Source organism: Trachypithecus francoisi, unplaced genomic scaffold, assembly GCF_009764315.1.
Source record: "Trachypithecus francoisi isolate TF-2019V2 unplaced genomic scaffold, Tfra_2.0 Lachesis_group1, whole genome shotgun sequence".
In the NCBI taxonomy this organism is placed as follows: domain Eukaryota; kingdom Metazoa; phylum Chordata; class Mammalia; order Primates; family Cercopithecidae; genus Trachypithecus; species Trachypithecus francoisi.
In genome coordinates, this window is record NW_022681454.1 from 58,362,546 (window position 1) to 58,384,918 (window position 22,373).

The 22,373-nt window shown below is 41.1% G+C and overlaps 1 protein-coding gene across 4 annotated transcripts in view; it reads right to left on the bottom strand.

Moving 5' to 3' along the window:
- Nucleotides 1–590: 590 nt before the first annotated feature.
- The window catches only part of PARM1 (prostate androgen-regulated mucin-like protein 1), a 162,822-nt gene continuing 141,039 nt past the window's right edge, over nucleotides 591–22,373 (bottom strand). For 2 of the 4 annotated variants that reach the window (XM_033214427.1, XM_033214428.1), the window contains 2 exons: nucleotides 14,084–14,162; nucleotides 4,358–4,551 (listed from right to left, as the gene is read on the bottom strand). In XM_033214427.1, the coding sequence (XP_033070318.1) occupies nucleotides 4,467–4,551; nucleotides 14,084–14,162 (164 nt within the window). In that variant the 3' untranslated portion in view covers nucleotides 4,358–4,466. Of the gene's footprint in view, nucleotides 4,552–14,083; nucleotides 14,163–22,373 lie in introns of all 4 variants that reach the window. The other 2 variants (XM_033214425.1, XM_033214426.1) reach the window with 2 other exon arrangements.

The following is a 22,373-nucleotide window of genomic DNA, read 5'->3' on the forward strand; positions in this document are numbered from 1 at the left end:
GACCAAGTAACTAAACCTGTTAAACCTGACCTCAAGTTTATACCCATCATCTAATCAACAAGTTCTAGTTTGTAGGTGATCCATTTCTTTCTTATGGAACAAAATGAATGGGATTTGCTGCTGTTCTTTTCTTTGGAATCAGAATCATCTTCAGTTAGCTTTTGGGGGTTGAAATTACATTTTGGATGACTGAAATTGCCTGCTATTTAACTGTCAGATAAGGATGAGTATGCTGAATTTAATTTTTAAAGGGGAGTGAAGCAAGTGTCATATGTGTCACTAGTGCCAATATGCCTTAATATAACTTGATTATGTATTGCTATCAACTCATTGAATCAAAGTGTTTGTTTTTACATCTATTTTATAAGGCCCAGAGTATATTTGGGAGTAAAATCACTGCTTGAAAAGTTTCTTCAATTCTGTTTCAAGGTCAGAGAACCCTTTCTGCTATGCAGAAAATATTTACTGGTGTGGGATACATTTTCTTTAAGAACAAGTCAGAACTACTTAATATGAGCAGTGTTGAGCATATCAATCAAGTGGTTTAAATAACAAAATATATCAAAATGTGAATCACCCACAGCCAGATGGAAGCTTTAATCAACTTTAATTGATATAATTATAATTGGTATGCAATATGTCTTACAACAAATGTGGATACAATGACATCAAATATCAAAGAAGTTTCCCATCTTTCCATCTTTAAATGACTTCAGCTAACTCACCCCAAGAGAGAAATCTGCATTGATCTCCTGGTTAGCATTATTACCAACATCAACTAGCACTATTAAAATCAAAGATGAAATGGTACATTCATTCGCCAAAAAAAAAAAAAAAAAAAAAAAAAAAAGGGTTAAAGGCAAAGAAGGTGAATCAACGTGCAAATTAGCATCTGGCCCTATTGCAAAATTCATTTCCTGAATGCGAGGGATTGAACCATGCACACTTGCAAGCAAGATGAAGGGCAAACAGATGACATCAAACCAAAATCAACCCCACAAATAATCCAGAAGACCTCAGATGGTAAAGGCCAGAGGTCTACGTCTACTGCTGTTAGTGCTCAGGTGTCCATCCTGTTTTCCCTAATCTCCTGATTCTGATTCAAGAGTCTTGGAGACCTATGTCCTAGGCCATCCTTTCATCTAGAAATGGAAACCATTGCTGTGACCCCAGGCATGGTCAACCCTGCAGTGATTCAGCTGCACAAAGGGGTAGTCCAGAGCTTAGATAGCTGTCTGATGTGGCTAGGACACAACTGTCATGTTATAGAATAAGTAAAAACAACACACTAGTATCATAGCAAACAAGAAACTGGGATCACTTATAATAGTCAAACTGTCTATAAGTATTTTTCTCCAGAAACTGAAAATACCGTAGACGTAATTTTATTAATCCTCACAACACATCTGTGAGGTAGTATGGGGTGAGGTCAATATGAAAGCATCACCCCCATTTTAGAAATGAAGACACAGACATGCAGGGAGGGCAGGAAATTTCACTGTGGCCACAGAAAAAGAAAACAAAGTAGAATCCTGCTCTTTCATCATCTGCAGTCGATGGTCGAAAAGAGGCAGCTTGCCTCCCTCCTGCTCTGACATTCTCTCTAAAGTGTTACGACTAGACCTATCCACGGATGGGACATGGTTGTATAGACCCACTGGAGCCATTTCCCTTAAGTAGACCTGAACAGGTGCTCTCCCTGAGGTCAAGGACGTCAATTTTCGGTATATATTTCAGATGTGTGTGTGTGTGTGTGTGTGTTTTAAGTAACATTTGTAGAATATAGTTGCTAAAATCCTTTGGCCAATTCAAAAGCAGAAAAGGTACATTTGGCAAAATAAGGTTCAACCCTTACGTATTTTACACTCATATAACTTAAGAAGTGTTAGAACTGTTATGGGAAACTGTCGCCTTGCTGAATACATCTGCTCTAGGCCCACATCTCTCTCTTTGCCACACACATTTGGAAGCCAATAAGAGCAACAAACCCATTATGTGCCCTTGCACAGTAGCAGCCTTCAGTAAGAAAAAAAATGCCTGCTTGAGTTCACGGTTTATAGAAGGCCATGGTTCCTGGGAATAGGCTTGCCCCAGCATTTACGGCAGAGGCAGCAATCAGAAGTGCACCTCTCCAAAGGTGTTTCACAAACACTGTGTCAAAATGTTTTTGGCCAATGGAGAAAACAACATATGGAATGTCCTATTTTTATCTGCTTTTCCTTTGCCAAACTGAAAGCCCTATGATGGGGGTGGGGAAAGAGAGACAGTTACTTAAGCCAAGCACGGCCAGAAGGGGCGCCCTTGGTCATTTGCTGCCCTTTTTTTCTGAGAAGGTAACTTTTTTGGTTGTTGTTTTCAATATTCAGAGATATCACAACTCCAGTAAGCCCCTCCTCATTACCCACCCTGGTTGTAAAACACTGCTGGGGCTTGCTCATTCTCCGTCTGCACTTAGAGAGTTTAGGAATAATTTTTTTTCACAATTACTCCAGTGCATGGGTTGGCAGGTTGTAGAAAGTGGCACTGCCCCTACTGTCTCTGAGACCAGAGGGGTTTAGAAAAGCAACGGTGGTTTTCATGTCAGTGCTTTGCCGGGCCACAGCCAGAGACAGGACAAGCCGGGGTCAAGTTTCTGTAAACTAAACAGTCATGACAGCAAGGTCCAACTTTAGAAACAAAAGTCCATTTTCAGGTTTTTTATAACACTGTAGGACAATATAACACATTTTGAAGTCGGACCCAATGTTTGTTTTCTACTACATGAAATCAGGACATAGATGCTGCTTGCTAATGTCAGCTGTTACAAGAAGACAGAGTTGTAGCCACGAAATAAAGCTCTCTAGGAAGCACACAGAAATAAAAAGGTCACCATGCATACCAAGAACAACCCATCAGCCAATCAACTAAACACTTTGGAGATAAAAACTTAACAGATCATTTCACTTCATTAACAGTAAAACATATCACTAATCTGTGAGTGTCTTGTTCTGTCACAGTGGGCACTGTGATAAATCAGGGCTTCTCAGTCTCAGCACTATTGATATTCTGGGGTGGATGATTCTTTGCTGTTGCAGGTTATGCTGTGCATGGTAGAATGTTTGGCAGCATTCCTGGTCTCTAGTAACACCCCCAAGTCATGACAACGAAAAGTGCCACCAGACATTTTTGAAAGTCCCTAGGGCGGAGGCAGGGGGCGAAATCACCTCCTGGCTGAGAATGATTGCAATACACGGATGCCAACAAAGAGGAACAATTCTTTCTCAAAATTTATTGTGCAGAACTTTAAGACTATACCCAGAGTTGCTCATTTATTAAAGGGAAGAATTAGTAAGGTAAGTGTGTGGGAAGAATAAACGGATTAATCATAGTCTGTTTCCTATGAAAATGCCTCATTGAGTAATTGCAGATAGACTAGTGCCTCTTTTTTGTTTTGTTTTGGTTTTAAGCAGTTTACAGCCATTATCCAACAGACAGTAAAGCAGTGGACCAGTTGCTGTGTGGGTATAAAGCAGAGTTTCTGGGCTCCTCCAGGCTGTGGATGTCTCCGGCCATTATCGACAGCTGATTCTCACTAGTCCTAATGAGGTACTCAGTGCAGGTTAGCCTCCTTCTCCCCCGCCAGCTTCTCTTCCACTTCCCCACACTGTACATGCCTCTCCCTTTCTCTCTATAACTCAGCTCATCTCATAGCCTTTTTCTCTGGAAATGCAACTCTGCTGATCATTTGTGGGCTGGGATCCCAGCTGCCTTTTGAACAGAGCAGACATCCTTTACAGAGACAGCTGGCCTGGAGGGGAGAACAGGTAGGGACACACTGAGATCCCACAGCAACCTGCGAGATTCTGCCCCGTGACCTGCTGGCCTCCTCCAGGGCACTTCCTATTTTCATCTTTCATTAATTAGGCAGCTAAGAAGCTGCTTTCCAGCTTGTAGAGCCAAGCAGGCAGCATCCTGTCAGAAACAACCAGATAAATAGAGATTAAAAAGGAATCTGAGAAAACCCTGCTCTCTCCCATGCAGGGTGAAATCCTCATAGAGCTCATTTCCTTTTCCCTCATTAATATTTAATGTAATTTCCTAAATAGAAGTTTAAGAAACAACACAAATGAAATGTTCCCCTGAAAGTAACCCCTGACAAAACAACCCAAATCCTCCTCCTCGGTCCTTCTCAAAGTGGGTCCTGCAGTGGGGAAAGAAGCCTCCACCATGGTGGTCTGGCCTGGCTGGTGCAAGGCTGGCCCACTTCAGCTGCAAATCAGCCTCCACTCACCTTTAAAGAATGGTTTTTTGTACCAGAAAGGGGAAGTTGTAGCAGCCAGAGGAGAGGGAGGAAAACAAAAACAACCATACCAACAAAACAGGACTTAAGATTGTCGTTCAATGCGCATCAGGTACTTATTAATTCTACTGGATAAGCACTTATAAATAAAGAACAGTTAATCCTCATCCCAGGCCATATTCCGTTGTTAGGAGTCGTCGTACAGGGGGTTGTTGTAGTTTCCCCAGGACCCGTAGTCGTGGTCGTCCAAAAGCCTTCCATAGGAGGAATGCCTGGTGGAGAAACAGAAGAGGGTGGTGATTACTTGGAAAATCACCCATCTGAGGACAGCGTAATGCCCTGCACTGAACTGGGGATGCTTACGGGGCAAAAGAGAGGGAAAGGTGTGATGCTGTCACTAGGACAACAGACCCACCCACTATGAAGGCCCCGGTCTACCAAACACCCTGTCAGTGACAACTCTTCCTGCTAGGATCCCGACTGGCACGTTCTGTTGGGATCATCTGAGTCCTTGTTGTCTTCTGGATCACCAGTGCTGGGGAAGGAAGAGGAGGCTCCATTTCCATAGTAATTTAATAAGAAGAGATGAGAAAGGGAAGCTTGCATTCCTAACATTCTGACTTGGGTTCTGGGCTTAATTTTCCCTGAAATAATGGTGACACAACCACAACCACTGTTGCTATCACCACCTCTCCTGACATTTATATTGTCTTATAATTTATGAAATGCTTCTATATTTAGTTTTTACTTGATCCTCAGAATAAAGCCATGGGGCAGGTATAGTTTATACTTATTTCTCTGACAAGGAACATGGGGCTCAGAGATGTTAATTGAAGTGCCCAAAGTCATCCAACTAAGCTGTCAGCCAAATCCCTATCTCCTGTATCTGAATCCAGCAGTCAGAGTTCAAGTTCCCAGAGTCTCATTAGCACCTTAGTTGAATGCCAATATGGGTTAAGCAGAATTTGGTGGATAATTAATTGTGAGACCCTCTCTCATAATTAATAATACATCTATAAGAAATGAAATCAGATTGTTATCACTCCTCTGTTCAAAACCTTTGAATGGATCCTCCTTTCAGAGTAAAAGCCAAGTCATTAAAATGCCTTGCAAAGCCCTATGGGGTCTGGCCCCAGCTACTTTTCTGAACATACCAGCCCTTATTAAAAGACCCTTGCTCCGTCTGCTACAACCATACTTGTCTCCTTCTCCTCACTCTCATGCCTGACACAACTTTGCCTCAGGACCTCTGCACTGACTATTCCCTTGGCTTGGAACAATTGTCCTCCAGTTCTCCACACAGCTCATTCTCTCATTTCCTTCAAGTCTTTGCTCAAATGTCACCTTTTCAGTGAGGCCTTCCTTAACAACTTGATATGGTTTGGCTGCGTCCCCACCCAAATCTCATCTTGAATTGCAACTCCCACAGTTCCCACATGTTGTGGGCGGAACCCTGTGGGAGGTGATCAAATTATGGGGGCGGGTCTTTCCTGTGCTGTTCTCATGATAGTCAATGAGTCTCGTGAGATCAGATGGTTCTATAAGCGGGAGTTTCCCTGAACAAGCTTTCTCTTTTTTTGACTGCTGCCATCCACATACGATGTGACTTGTGCCTCTTTGCTTTCCGCCATGATTTTGAGGCTTCCCCAGCCACATGGAACTGTTAAGTCCAATTCAACCTCTTTCTTTTGTAAATTGCTCAGTCTCGAGTATGTTTATCATAAGTGTGAAAACAGACTAAAACACAATTCAAGTTTTCAACTCCCACCCCAGACTCCAAGCTTAATATTTCTCATAGTACTCATCACCTTCTAACACGTGATATAATTCACTTGTTATTGCTTCTCTTCCCTACCTAGACTATAACCTCCATGTAGGTATGGATTATTTGCCTGTTGTGTTTATTCTTAGCTCTAACTCCAGCACCCAGAAGAATATCTGACACATAGTAAGTCCTCAATATGTGTTTATGAAAGAAACAGTGATTGGAAAGGATAAATCCAGAGTTCCCTTCAAAACTGATCTGTTCATAAGACGGGAGCTTCCTGGAAAGGAATATGGTCATTTTAAGACTAAAACTAATGGCAGGATTAGAAAAACATCACAAAATGAGCATTTGTTATCTCTAAGGCTCATGCTAGCATATGAATTATTATACCTTGCCACTGGAAATCATGTATGCTAGATGCAGTGCAAAAAATGACCACTCCCACTATTTTTTATCTCAACTAGGTGTGAAAATTAAACAAAATGAAAACACAATTTGAAGGTGCAAAAAGCATTTGGTATACTTTTATCTGTGCTAAAATAAATGCTATTGCACTTCTGAAGCTTATTTACATCTGCCAGGTATTTGTAAAAAGATGATTTTTTTTTTTTTTTTTTTGTTAAGAACTAGACCTTGGCTGTGCTCATTTCAAACTCTTAGCCTTCAAAATTCTGATTTATGTCCTGAAGGCTGACTCAGCTGACCTAATCTATGTACCTGAAAACCTGAAGATGTTCCACAATTTACTTTGCTTTCCATAAAGGCTCACATTCATTTCTGTGGGTGTGGGAATGAAAGAGACCACAAATAGAAACCCAGAAACACTACTGCTTCTTTGATCTATAGAAATAAGGGAGGTCGTTTTGGTAAACAAAGGTCATGGGCTGTCTATGGCCCAAATGTAAAACCTCCAGTTCCAAACAAGTCCTTTAGCAGGATAGTTGAGAAATGGAAGCTATAGAATGAACAAGTTAAAACCTTGTAACTAAAGCCCTGGAGCCCTGCCTAAATTTCAGCATAACTTACTACTGCAAGCCTGGCAAACATCTACTTAATAAACATGCTCCTTTATTGATAGGGTACTCCTGCTTCACCTTTGTATGGTAATTGAACTTCTCACAGAATTTTTATATCTATCATATAATTTTATTCCCATAAAATGTAAGTTTGGTCAATAAATGTATGTCCTTGAATAAGTTTTTAACCCCCTATTTCTTCATCTATAAAATGGAGAAACTTTTTAAAAAATTGCTTTATGGTTGTTAGGAGGATTAAATAAGGTAATGAATATAAAAGGCTTGCCACATAGTAAATGCACACTGAATGTTGGCCAATATTGTTTTTAATTTTTAATATGATAAATCTTATACAAGCACATGGTGAATCTGCCAAATAGTTAAAAATGTCATTGAATGAAAAGTGAACCTCCCTCCCACTAGGAACTCTTGAAACTATATCCCAGGCATAGTTATAAAACCAGTTTCTTACATGATTGTTATTGTATTTGAATTTTTAAAATTTATTAATATGTTGGAATGGGGATTAGAGGTTTAAAAATCTTTGGGCTGTCAGGTTTCACTGGCTATGGTTATCTTAGGCAAGACTATTTGGTTAATGCTATATCTGAATCTCCTATATTGTAAGACACATCTATACAAACACTAGTAAAATAAAGGAAAAAGACTGGCCTTTACTTTCCATTTTTGTTGTTGTTGTTGTTGTTGTTGTTGTTGTTGTTTTTTTTGCCTTCCCATTGAAGAAACAGTGAGTTGAGTAAAATGCTGATAAGTGAGGAAAGATATACAAGAGATATGGATGAACCAAAATTGGGAATGTACTGAACCCATAGGGCTTATTTACCACCTTAATGAGCTTAAACAGGAAAAATTGGGTGTGTAGGGATTCCAGCCAGGTTTGGATAAATTGGATACTATTGTAGTAAGAGTAAGACAAACACATTTTTTTTTTGTATGTGTGATAAGAGGACAATAATTAGTGAGCATGTTAAACTTTCTCTCTAGGTCAGATGGCCTACTATTGGCAGACAATCATCACAGAAATGGTCTACACATTGGCACATATGTTATCTGTAAACTAGTTCAGTGCCATGAGGTAGCTAGTAAAAGTCTGTGTGGTTTAACAGATTCCCATGGCTTCCCCTTCCCCAAACCCTGGTTCTTCTTGATTAGGAGTAAACAAAAATGTTATTGCTGCACCCGCAAACTTTCCTATTCAGACTCATTAACTCATCCAATAAATGTTCATTAAGCAACTACTATGACAGGGACTTGACATTGTTCTAGTGGAGGAAATTGGTAGAGAATGCACTGATTCCAGTACAGGGAAGCACATGGTATGAGGGAAGCATGCACAGCAAGGAACTCAGTATGGAGAGGTGGGAGAAGGCTTCCCAGAGAAGGTCTCTCTCGAGTTGGACAACTTGAAATTAGCCAGATGAGAAAGGGGTGAACCAAACACCTCTCACAGAAGGATCAGCATGTTCAAAATTACAAAGGCAATATATCTGAAACAGGACAACATATCTGAAATATATATGAAACAACAAGGCAATCTCTCTGAGAAACTCTACAGCAGAGAGTGTGTTTGGAGTGGGTAAAACACTCAAAGTGTGATCCTTGGACCAGCAGCACTGGCATCACCTTTGAGCTAGTTAGAAAAGTAAATGCAAGGGCCCCACCTGGACCTACTGAATCAGAATCTATGGGGATGAGACCCAGAAAATTGTGTTTTTAATAAGCTCTTCCATTGATTCTTATGCACATTAAAGTTTAAGAACCACTGAGGGAGAAAATGGAGTAAACAAGACCTAAAGAACTCCAAAAGGTGACTTGAAAAAGTCAACTGTGTATAACAAATTCTAGAAGATCTCGGTCTTTTTGGCTGGCTGGGCCTACTCTAACTAACAACCAGAAGGTATCCAATTGTACAACATGCAATCACTAGAAGACATAGAGCAAAATAGGTGACGTCTAACAAGACGTCTTAAAAGACAGGTCCTATTGTGTCTATAAACTAAGATTGCATTTATTTTTGTGAAGAGAACACCCCATGTAGTCTGTCTGGGTCACTAGCACACCTAATTATAGCAACATCCACATCACCGGTCTTAGCAGATATGGTCTCCTGTGTAGGGAGATTATCTCTTGGTTGAACAGTTTTGAGTCAACTTAAACAAATCAAAACAGACTTATCTTATTCTTCAATCATCACTAATTAAAGACACTTCTGCAAAAGGCAGGCAGGGCCTTTGCTTTCTTTTAAAGTTGCAAACAAATCCTGGCATAAAGACTGCTCAGAGATAGTTTCCATTTATAAATGTGTAACATGGATGCAACTTCACAGGCGTTTCAGAACAGCACTAACGAAACTGCCAGACTGGAACATGGAAGACCGCCATATCAATATTCAATTAGGAAATGAGCTGTTGTGCCATCTTTCTCCTCCTCCACTCCCCTCTCCTTTGAATTCCTACGCCTACTGAATGGAAATGGTAGGATGGACACTGCGCTCCCAACCTCACAGCCTATGTGTTGGTGGTTACCAGTTTACTGAGTCCCTATTTACTAAGCACTATTCTAACAATGACCACAGCAGGAATGGTAATTGCCCTTCCATCATTCTCACCTCATACCAGGCACTGAACGTTTATATGTATCATCATTTAATCTTTGTAACAATCTTGAGTTAGGTACTATTATTATTATAGTCTCATTTTACATGAAGAAACTGAGCACAGAGTGGTTAAAAACCTTGCCCCAGGCTGGGCGCGGTGGCCCATGCCTGTAATCCTGGCACTTTGGGAGGCCAAAGCAGGTGGATCACCAGGTTAGAAGATTGAGACCGTTCTGGCCAATATGGTGAAACACTGTCTCTACTAACAATACAAAAATTAGCCAGATGTGGTGGCGTGTGCCTGTAGTCCCAGTTACTCAGGAGGCTGAGGCAGGAGAATTGCTTGAATCCGGGAGGCGAAGGTTGCAGTGAGCCAAGATCACACCACTGCACTCCAGCAGCCTGGGCCACAGAGCGAGACTCCATCTCAAAAAAAATAAAATAAAATAAACTTGTCCCAGAGTGCATGTTCTTAGTCACCATGCTACAGTCACTCCAGTTACTCTGCATTCATTACTTCATTTCATCTTTAAAACAACCTTGAAAGATACATATTATTAGCTCTATTTTTTGCACATTGAAGAAATTGAGGATCAAGGAGTTAATAATTTGCTCAAGGCCACCTAAATAGTAAGTAGAAGAGTCAGCATTAAACTTGACTGCAAAGCTCACATTTTTCCCTCCACACCACACTGCTGCAGGAAAAGCTGGGGTCATAAACCAAGAAGGACCCTGGGTTCAGGGCAGTTCATTTCACAAGTCACATCCAAAAGTGGCTCAGGTTACAAAAAGATGTGGTTCTCCAGGCAGGGGTCACTGTGACAAAACTAGGGGTCATGGGTCCCTGGAGAAAGGTAGTGTGAAAAGCAGATGGCTCTTAAGTTTACAATGTCTTTAGAGGAAATGAGGATTTGGGAAGAAAGGTGAAAAGTCCCAACCCACTGTTAGCAGAGCTTGCCAAGCATTCTATTTTTCTGGTCATGAGGCTGCCTTTTCAAGCAGATTCTCCCCTTGCATTTGCAGAGAACTTGGCTGGGCCAGGGCCATATCCTATGGTTGCAGGTCAGAAGCTAATGGCTCCCTATGGGTTGTGATTTTAGTCACTTGCCGCTCCAGCCAAACCAGCTAAAAGACCACAGAAAACAGACTTTTTGTTATGTTATTGTTTTTAGAAATCTGGAATGAAGAAAGAAGAGTAAGTTCCCAACCAAAGCAAAGCCTATCCTTAGGAACATACATGCACACACACATGTCAATTGAAGTATTTTTGACGAATGATTAATGGGGCTTTCCGACAATCTGGCAAAATAACAGTTGAAGGGGTTTTAGCATAGCCTTAAGATTCATAACAACGATTAATTTCTTTATGTCATCATTTTACCGAAATAATTAACAGAGAAGCAGAAAGGGGCTTTCCTTAGGGGGTTTCTGAAACCCGTTAAGGGTCTAATAACTGTATCCATTCATTCTTAAGTTTATAGTGCTTAAACTTAAGTAGCATAATAGATAAATAGCAACCTTATATTTATGCCACTGTGGATCTTACTATATTTAGGAGACAGAAGCTGAATGGGGAAGAATAATCATGATTTATTCAATTTAATCATTTACTTAATTTATCTGGTGCTCTGAAGGCCTGGGGAAAATATGGCTTAAAATAAAATTTTAATCAGCACTCATCAGAGCAAATTGCAATGGCCTGCTAACAAAATTTTCCAAGCATGGTAAGTTCTGTGATGGCAGAACTGTGTCACATCACTGATATGGGCTGGCACATGGCTGACGCTCTACAGCTGTCTATCAAGGACTGTCTTCCCGGGCCTCCTTCCAGTCTACCACTTTGATGATGATGATGATGTTGGCAGTGCTATGTACTTGCTTCCAAACAAAGCTACAAGGTAGAAACTACTGCCTTTATTTTATAGGTGAGGGAAATGAGGGTGAGTGGTGCTCTATGACATGCCTAGGTCACAGTGCTGGAAGCAGTAGAGCTAGGATTTGAACTGAGGTCTCCCTGCTTCTGGAGTCTGAATTGTTAATCACTGTTTTAGACTGCCTGCGTATAGCAGTGTGAGTTTAGAGGTGGTAAACTTGAATTCTTGCCAAAGTGAAGAGGAAGAGTCCTTCCAGTTATTTCTGCACCATTTTGGGGAAGTGTGTAGCAAGAAGGAAGTGTTTCTATTTCACTCCACACGTCAGTGAAGGTCATATTTTTGATACTGTAGCCCGTTAGGAACTCACCATTGGTGATTCTAAAATGACTCTAAAATTTATGTGTAAGTTCCTTTTTGGGGAGGAGGGGCAGAACATATTTTTCAACAGATACTTTGTTATAAAATGGAAACGAGGTTCCCAGAGTAGTTCATAAAAGCCAATTTAACTCGTAATTAAAATATGGTGTACCTGCAGCAATAAACTAATAATTAAACCAGATGGAAAAAGGTACCATTCAGTAAGACATAATTTATAAAATTAAGTTGAGTGCTCAAGGACATGCAGACTTAATGAAGAGAAATATTTTTTTAAATCTGGGGGAAACTTCTGGATGCTTTTATAAAATATTTTATTAGAAACAGATCATGCGGGCCCTTTCATTCCAATTTCTCTTCAAAACCTGGCTTTCCTGTTCTTTGTATCATTGATGCAGGTGATATTGCAAGGCACTCTCATACTTGACATTATCAAGATTGATTTGGTGCACATTTAGAACACAAGATGGAGGGAGATAAAAGGGAAGGAGGAGGGAAGCGCTCCCAGTGGGCACTGGGTGGGGCTGGGCGATGAGTGGGGATGAGACGAGGCAGCAGCAGAGTGGATGTGTGCTCTGAGATGAGGAATCATATCCATGAGCTCTACATGGGAACAAGGACAGGAGGGAAGGACAGGGTGGCGCAGCTTCTTGAGGAAGAAGCATGGCTGCTGGGGGGACAAGTCAGGGGTGTCTGTGTGTGTGTGCCACAGTGCCCATGGGATTGTGTGTCCTTATGTTTCATTGCTTATTTGTTCAATATATCAAGCACCGTCTTGGTCCCTAGAACTGTCCTCACAGACAAATCCAGGTCCTCAAGGACCTTACATTTTTTGTGGGGAAAAGAGACAATAAACAAGCAACACATATGCAAAAACAAAATGATAGCTAGAAAATAAAATAATAGACAGCGGTCATAGCCAGGATGGACTTAACAAGGCACTAAGAGAGTAAATAACAGGGGCCCTAAACTGGAAAGGACATCTCTCAAAGGAAGTGAGATGAAAGTCCATGTACACAGCATGAGAAGGAGCTAGAAGAAAAGCATCTCAGGGAGTAGCAAGATCCCAGGGCCTGGGGAAGGAAGGACAGAACCTGATGTGTCCTAAGAGTTGGAGGGAGCTGGAGTTACTGGAGCTCAGGGCTTCCGAGGGAGAGGGGGATGTGACGATTGGAAAGAGGGAGGTAGGCATGGTCCAGGATAACTGAGGGCCATGCTGAGGAGTTACAAGTTAATTCTCAGTGCAAGGGGAGCCACCGGGGTTTTTCAGGAAGGGAGTGACAGGGCAGAGGAGCTTACATAGAAATAGTTCTGGCTGCTGAGAGGAGAACGAATTGGAGGTCAAGGGTGAGTGTCCTCACCATGCAGCCTGTGTCTTTCTGTCCTTTGTTATGGGCACCGCACAGACTGGGAAATAAGACTGTCACTTGCCATCTGGCATATTACAGCTGGAAGGACACTCAGAGACTGTGAGTAATGTGGTATTGAGACTTGATTTCACAGAGCAATAGAAGACATAAATGGAGGACTCACAGAGTATTGCAACTTCCTATTAGGCTAAAGAAAGTAAAATCTCAGCTACTATCACTTAATGTCATAGGAGAAAAGATATTTTAAAACCAAAAATATAAAGACATAATCACAGGGGAAAAATATAGTTTTATAGGAAAAGCCACACCTTCCTTATATTTTTTTACGTTTTGCATTAGAATCAGTGGAAACCTCCATTAACAGATTGGGTACAAATCCACAGTTCGGTATTCAGAACATCAGAATTTAGGAACCATTGATCCCACCCTTCTACCCTCTTTCACAGATGAGAATAGGTGAGCTTTAGGAGGCACGTGGCTTTCCCAGGGTAATGAGGTACATTCAGGACAGAGAGCCTAGGCTTCAGTCTCCCAACTCCACGTTAATTCTTCTTCCATGGCATCATCATGCTGTATATCTCAGCTTACTTCTACTTTGCCAAGGTACATCTACACCTGTGTTGTGCGAAGTAGGAGAACACCTGCCATTTTTCACTTCTCTGCCAATATTTCTGAGGGCTCAGATACCTATTAAGGAACAAGTATCCAGCAAAACAGCGCTCAGAACCAGAGCCCAACAACACAGAATCCTTTTCTTTATAGAGAAGAGTAAGCTGCACCTCACCTGATCTTTAGGTAGGCTGCAACTCCAAACACCAGCAGCACCACGGCAATGACTGTCACGGTAATGGCGGCGATGCTGCCTGTGGGGGAGGAAGGGCACAAAAAAGAAGATACATGAGGATATGGGGCATCACGTGACTTTGGCGTGCATAGGTAGTATCCACCTTCTGCCTAATCCCATCTTTTCTCTGAAAGGGGAAAAAGCTACTTCAGATCATTCTGTATGACATTCACAGTTAGAATAAAACCCAGGATCTTAACTCTGTTACCAAAACACTTTTTATGCAGGTGAAATTGGGTAAATGGTCAATATTTATCAAGATTTTTTGGCTGACCTGGAATTCAGAGAGGAGCACTTAGTCATATTTTGATTATCTTTTTAAGAATGACATCAATCTGTTGTTGTTGCTGCTGCTGTTGTTTGCAGGGGTAGTGGGTTTTACATTTCGTTTTGTCCTATTTTCTTCTTTTATGGGCTCTGCCTCTTCTTTCTACTACTTGTGAAATATTGAGAGACTTAGGATGTTTTATTCAAGGGTCACTACAAAGTAATGTGGTTGGTTTTTTCATAAAAATATCAGCAGTATCCACTTTAAAAGGGTCTCCTTGGTAGGAAATACACTGATTTTCATAAGGCAATCAAGTCAAAGCATTTTAAAACATTCCTCTGTGGGAAATATGTTCAGTTTTCATTCTTGAATAGTAAATTTGGTTTTATAGAGGATAAAGCAAAGTTTGATATATAGAATAAGGTCAGGTCTGATAGGCAACACTACTTTGTGTTTGTAGAAATATCCTGGTGCGATATAAAGTAACGTGAATGTTTTATTCTGTAGTTTGAAATCTGGTTCCAAAAGCAACTATTAATGGACAGTTTAAAAAAACTCTTTGAGCATGTACCCATGTAAGAATAACCATAACTCCTCCAAATACTACTTTGAAGCACAACATGCTTTTTGTGTGAGCTTTGCATTAATAATGAATATACTTTAGTTTTATTTCACCTTAAAAATGGCAAGAATCAATTGGGCTCTTGTGCCCTAATACTTAAAGTGAGTTTTTGGCACTAAAGCTGGTGTTAGGGACCTCATTTACTCTTTTAGGCAACTGGGAAATTATTTACTAGTACTTCAACAAATGAATTGGACTCTTTTAAACACACTGCAAAGAGCACAAGAGATTTGGAGTCTGAATATGTGGATTCAAGTGTGGTTCATTAGTAGCTGTGTGACCATGAACTATTTACTTAACCCTGATGACTCTTATACTACTTACCTGCTGAGACAGAGGAATAGGAGTGTTCTACCCATCTTGCATGATTTTAAGGGGATTAAATGAGATGCCAGGTGCACCAGTCTAAAGCACTATGCAAATATATGATCCTGGACCAATTCTCATCTCTTGTGTGCTACGTCTCAAAAGTGATGACTCTCCGCCACATTTTTGGAGATTTATCACTGTAGATTATTTTAGTATCTCTTCTTTTATTTATTTATTTTTGTCTGCTAGTTATGAATGGCTCCTGTTACTGTTCGCTTTATTAGCCTTCCCACCAAAAGAATTATAGCACAGTTAAGAAGCCAGTCAGTCCACTTGTTAATTCTTTAGTAACTTCTCAAAAGCTTTGGATGAAAGAATGCTACATCAGACATCCATGCTCCTGCTAGTTATAATTTCTAAAAGAGAGATAAAAAAAAACATTGCTAACATTAAGACTGAGACCAGAGCTTGCTTGTCGTGTCTACGAAGACTTATCATATTTAACCATTTCAGAGCTTACAAGCTTCTGAACACTCACAGATCCATTTCTTTAATCCTGGAATCATTTTGAGCCAGATTAATGTAATTATCAGAATAATTCTCTTTCCCTTTTTTCTATTGTAAAGACAGAATTATGGCACTGAATGATCAACTGTGCAGACTGGGTCAAGCAGAGAACATCCAAGGTCAGTTTCCCTTTTGGAAAACCTCCACTCCTATTTTGAAAGACTCCTCTTGGCTTCTTGGCCTCTAAACTGTGTTGAAATTAGAACAATTCAAAGTTCACTGAAGCCTCGTAATAGCTCTTTGAAAAGCTTATGAAAGGAGGGTTATAATCACAGGGTAAGGTGATAGGAGTATTTTAAGATTCAAAAAGATACAGTCATTGCAATTAAGAGCAGTGTAAAAAACTGACCTTTTCATTTAATTTCTCTTTTTTGAAAATGGAAGAAAAAAGAAGGAATATAGCTGATTTATCCGCAAGACTCTTCTTTCTTGCTCCAGGGATAGCTTAATACAGAAAATCACAGGTTTCGCCTTTTTCAGAGATTCTTCTCTAACTTTAGCAGTTGGGTCCCCTCCAACTTTGTGATTTACTGAATTTATTTATATACCACCTCTTTCTAAAGATAAATCAGGCAGGTTCTCCAACTAAAGTGCATTCTTTTTTTTTTTTTTTTTTGGATTGTAAGTGATAGAGTGACCACTTCTCCTCCATGTAATGGGTGGCTCTCTAGCTCCAAGTTTACCCCCAATCTTCAAATGGAGCTCTTCCACGTCACCCTACCATGTCCATAGAAGACAGCCTATATGACCAGAGCTGGAATTAGCCAGTTATTTTCCTCCTGATGGGCCCTTGAGGGCAGCTGGGCAAAGGGGCACTTCTGAGAGTTTGTACAGCCCAATATAAGGCCAAATGGTATAAGATAAAATAGATAGTACTTAAATATTTGAACCACTGTATTAACTATTCTGCTACCCACTGACTCTTCTCAGTGGATGCCAGCCATGGGAACAAGAGTCCTCCAGAAGCAGAAAACCTTTATCTGGCCCTGAGCCTAGAAGATCTTGTATCCTGAGCTTGCTGTTACCTCCACAGCAGTGGCTGCTTTCAGAAGCAGCTGGTAACATCAGCCCTGGGAAGTTCCACACCTGAGGGCATTACAGTTTGGGAACATAAAGGGGTTGCTAAGCCCATGTTAGCACAACTTTATAGGGCGAGTGAAAAGGCTTTATTTCCTCCTTGTGAAAACAAATGCCATTTCCCCCTGAGTTCTGTTTAAACTAAACTGGAATTCCCCTCCTCCTCCTCTTACATTTTTCAATATGAGGAAGGGAGAGAAAAAATGAGGAAGGTGTGGCTGGGGGCAGGGGAGCCTCTGCCTTATGAGGAAGGTGCGGGACACTGACGGGCAGTGCACTGGGAGTGGAGACACCGGGAAGGTGGCTCGCATTTCATTTCTTCCTCATTGGGATTTGTAAGTTAGAGAGTGGGTGTGACTCATGTGATAAAGCCCTGGAATGGGCAGAAATTAATAACTGGAGGAAACTTATCTATATGTTTTATAATCCAAGATACAAGAATATTCCACTGTGTTAGCACATTTCACTCTACCAACATGTTCTGCCTATCCAAAGGGTTGGTGAAGGCTTGTGAACCAAAGCCTCTTTGATTTTTGGTCTCCCTGAAGTCTGGAATTCCTCAGGGTTGCGTTTTGTCACTTTTTTTTTTAATGGCCCAGGACCAGAATAGACGGGCTAAAGAATAACCATAGCTACCATTTGCAGGTGATTACGTTGGGCTGAGACTGTGCGCAAAACTGTATAGCTATCATCTTGTTTAATTCTCTTTACAAGGTGGAAGAATTGTTCCCATTTTATAGATGAGGAAGTTAAGGCTCAGAGAGATTAAGGTTTTACATGTGGTAAATGATTGAACTAGCAATTGGACCCAGTACTATTTAATCCAGGTTTTGCATTTTTAATCATTAACTTTTCTTAGCTTGGCCAGCTCCTATTCTTCTTCATCATCTAGCTAAATATCAACTCTTCTGAGCCATTTTCCTTGACACCCCTGAATAAATTACAGTGTTGTTGTGTGTTCTCAGATCTCAGCATTGACTTCTTTCAAGCATTCTGTGTTATGTTCACATGCTTCCCTAGGTCAATTCTATTCGTGGCCATCTTGCATCTCTTCCCATTTCTTTGTGCACTGTTAGCTTAAGGCACCATCTTTGGCCCACAGTGGATACTTAACTGATATATTTAATGTTGAATAAACAAATATAATTTTAGCTTAAAAAAGATTACTGGAAAATTTTTTTTTACCTTAATAGATGTGCTAAGAAAGTTTCCACACAGCTGACTCACCACATATTCACCTTGGAATCACCTGCTCCAGTTCTTACTTGAGTACCTACTCCTACGACTACATCTGTGGTCCCACCTCCCCAGCATATATATATATATATATAAAGGTTTAATGGACTCACAGTTCCACATGGATGGTGAGGCCTCACAATCATGATGGAAGGTGAAAGGCACATCTTACATGGCGGCAGGCAAGAGAGCATGGGTAGGGTAACTCCCTTTTATAAAACCATCAGATCTTCACTATCATGAGAACAGCATGGGTAAAACTCACCCCCATGATTCAAGTATCTCCCACTGGGTCCCTCCCATGATGCATGGGGATTATTACAATTCAAGGTGAGATTTGGGTGGGGACACACAGCCAAACCATATCAAGGAATAACTGTCTAAACAGAGTCAGATAACATCCTTGAAGCAGCCAGAGCAAACTCCTGGTCAGCCTGGTTGGCCACTACTCCACTCCCCCACAACCCTGAGGAAGGAGGCTGCCTTCGGGGTTATTCCTTTCCCTGCTTTAGCTCTGTTCTATCTCCTGAGGCAGTCCAGGAATGTGTGGCATCATTTAAGAGTCTCTCTCCCCACACTCACACATCCCCATGGGCCCGCACGCCACACACATGGGCCCCTTTTCTTTCTCACATACTCAGAAGGGGTTCTGTTCACGTCTAAGCCTCCTGCCTCTCACTTGACCAAAACGGTCTTTCTATATTCCTGGGCTTAGCAATATTCTCAAACCTCAAATGTTCCTCTAGGGACTCTTCTCATTGAGAGATTTTCTTCTTATTTCACTTTAAACATGAAATAAACATTTTATTTGAGCTCTTTGGAAGAAAGATTAGTATTCGCCAATTGTATCAAAAACGTAAATATTAGGACATGATGGGATGAACCCAAATAACCTCTGAAGAAAGAACTTTGCTGGGCTCTTTAAAGAAGTTTTTGTTGCTCTGAGAGAGCTGGGGGTGGAGGAGGTGATGGTGGAAAGTTTCCAGAGGTGAAAAAGAGGTGAGTGTCTCACTGCTATCCATAGATGACTCCTGAGCCACATTCTCCTTGAAAATTCACCAGTCAGCTTATTCAGAAGGTGCGTGTAAATACTTGACCAAGTTCCTGAGTATGTGTGCCTGCCTCTGATCTATTTTGAGAAGAGTCTTTCACAAACCTCTTGACTGTTTTTCAATATTCTTGCTCTTTTCTTTCCACTTCCTGGTCCAGAGATTAGGTAAGAATCGGAGAAGAGGAGCAGGTGGCCACTTCAGAGTGTGTGGCGGCTCCTTCAGTCAAGGTCACCAAGAGGGAAGGAACATTTTGTGTCAGAGGAATTCTTTCTCTTTAAAAGCATGTGTCTGTGGATATGCTGGAGGAGGGAAGTGGGTGACTGGCGAGGGCTTGACAGTTAGAACTCTGTGCCTGCCGAATCTCTATATATTATGCTAGGCTCTTCATTTTCACAGCAAGAGTATCAGATCATGTCTCCTTCCTCCAAAGAACAACAGTAATAGCAAGAGAAATAAACAACAACAAAAATGAAAGCAACTAACATTTTCCTGTTACTTACTGTGTGCCAGGGACTGTTCTATGAGCTTCACTTATTTCAGTTCATTTAATCCTCATGAGAACTCCATAAAGCAGATATTCTTCTTATCTCCATTTTACAGTTGGGATAACTGAGTCACAGAGATGCTAAGGACCCAAACCATAGAACTGCTAAGTAGAAGAACCGGGATACAAGCACAGGTTCGAGAGTCCATGTGTTACCCACTAGGCTCTCCTGCCACCCTGGGCTCTAGTACTAAATCTTCAACTGTTTTAAAATAAAACCTACAGCTTTCATGCATCCTCTGTCTGCTTTCTCTTAGCTGCCCTGGAATCAGGGCCTACCTTAGGCTGTGTGATGGCGTGGGTCCTCTTGTACATACTGGTGAAGGAAGATTGAAGCTCAGTAATTCAAATTAATTGGGAAGAGGGCTAGTTAGAAGCAGACAACAGTTCTAGAACAGCAGCCTTAGATCGTTCAGGTCATTGGTTTCTAGTGTGTGTTGTGGTGCAAAATAACTGCTCAGAATGCTGCCAAATGCTGTTCATTTCAGTGTATTAAATAACCCAGGGTATATGGCAACTGCAATTTGCTTCTAGTGGGGCGGTAGTGGGAGTAGGGTATAGTTTGTGATATGGAGAGAAAGTTAGAAAAGAAAACTTCAGCTCTCAGATCTTAGACACTGCAACCTAGGTAGATCCTAATTTTACCATTACTGAAAGTCTCTTTGTCTTCTGGCCTTGCCTGCTTGGATTTCATTCTATTCTTCTTTCCATTCTACCCCATGCCAGGGGAAGCACATCTTGTCTCCTCCCTCTTACCCCAAATCCACCCTACAAGCTTCTCCTGAATGAACTCCATGGGCTCACTTTAAGCCAGGACAGTGTGGGGTGTAGAGACTCAATAGGCCAGGGCCCTGAGGTGTCACCACTCCATGGCAGAGACAAGTGTCAGGCCCCAGGAACCATACTGGGGTGTGCAGGATTGGATGGATAGACAGGCAGGGAGGTAAGAGAGGTGAGTAGTGCCAGCCTCTGTATTTCTGCCTGTAACTAAGGTGGGTGGGCCTGTAAAGTCTGGAGCAGTCTTGGAAAGAGTTGGGAATGAAGCTGTTCTCTGATGGATGGGGCAGGACTTGGACAGACAGCAATGGAGGATCGAGGCAGGAACCACCTCGGAGGAGAGCAGACACCCAACATTTATGGGCCTGAAGGGTTTGCACTGGGCTTAAAGACAGAGCACCTTGACTGGTGTTCTTATCTAAAAAATGGACTAATCCCTGTCCTCTCCACCTCACAGGGCTACTGAAAGGATCAAATGAGATGAAATGCTTTGTAAATTAGCATGAACAAAGAGGGCTGTTGAGATCTTTGTAGAGGCCAGTGCCTTCATTTTATGGATTAGGAGACTGAAAGGCTGCAGGACTGACTAAGTGACAAAACGAGGACCACAGGCTATATAAGAAGGCATAATGGAAATTAACAGAGATCATGTAAATGGTTGAGTACTCAGGACCAAATCATAAAAACTCTGAAAGCCAGGGATCATGGTGTTTGGCTTGATAGTTTGGGGAGCAGGGACCATGGAAATGCTTTGGGAAGAAGGATGCACCTTTTATGCAAAATCCTTCTCAAGTCCAACTTTCTCTTGGAACTCATCCCTGATGACAGTCACTATCTTGAGTCCTCTTTTCCTAGACATTTGCTGTCTTATTGTGTATGGGACAATTTAGTAAATTTATTTTAGTATGTAACTCATACTGCCATATGTAGCTGTGGGTGGTTATGCATATTATACATATAAGACGTAGATGTATGAAATACACTGTAATACCAGTGGTTTTATGAGAATACGTTCTGCCTACTCTCTAGACTGAAAGTCTCTTAAAGCCAGGTATACCACATTATACTTTATTATTTTTCTAGGCCCAAAGTAAGTGATTCACAAAATCACTCTGATTTCTTCTGAAGCACAGCTACTTTAAAAAACCTAAACTTTATTAGTAGTTACATTGCAAAAAGAAAGCATCTTTATAAAGAAAACAGCTTGCATAAAAGTATGCTACAGAAGTGTTTTTAATGAACACAACCTAAGCTTGTCCCTGTAAATAAGTAAATTAGCCCTTTTCCCCATTACTCCTCTCTCAAAATCTTGACATCATTAAGTTACTAGTCATTTGTTTACACAGAGTGGCAGAGATAAACTTTATCAAAATTAGCCAAGTATTATCACAGCTGGAATGTTTTACCTCATGTTTGTACTGTTATCTACATGCTAGTTAGTGGGCAGAATTGGGATTCGAACTGTGGGGTAGGATCCCAACATCTATGTTTCCACTTCATGTCTTCAGAAGACCTGGTTTAGAGACTGGCTTCACTTTTATCTAAAAGGATGTTACCTACCTAAAACCTGTAGTTAAAAATGTGTGCTAGAAATATTAATCTTGGTTGAGATAATAAAATACTTGCTCTTGCACAAGCCCAGTGCTTGTTTCCTCTTTCTTCATTCCTCTCTCATAGGAGCACATCAGCTGTATTTTAAGGACCTGGGAAGCGCACGTTTGCAATTAATGCAAACCAGGCACGCATGTCGGCACAGTTCTTGGTTACCATGGTTTTAA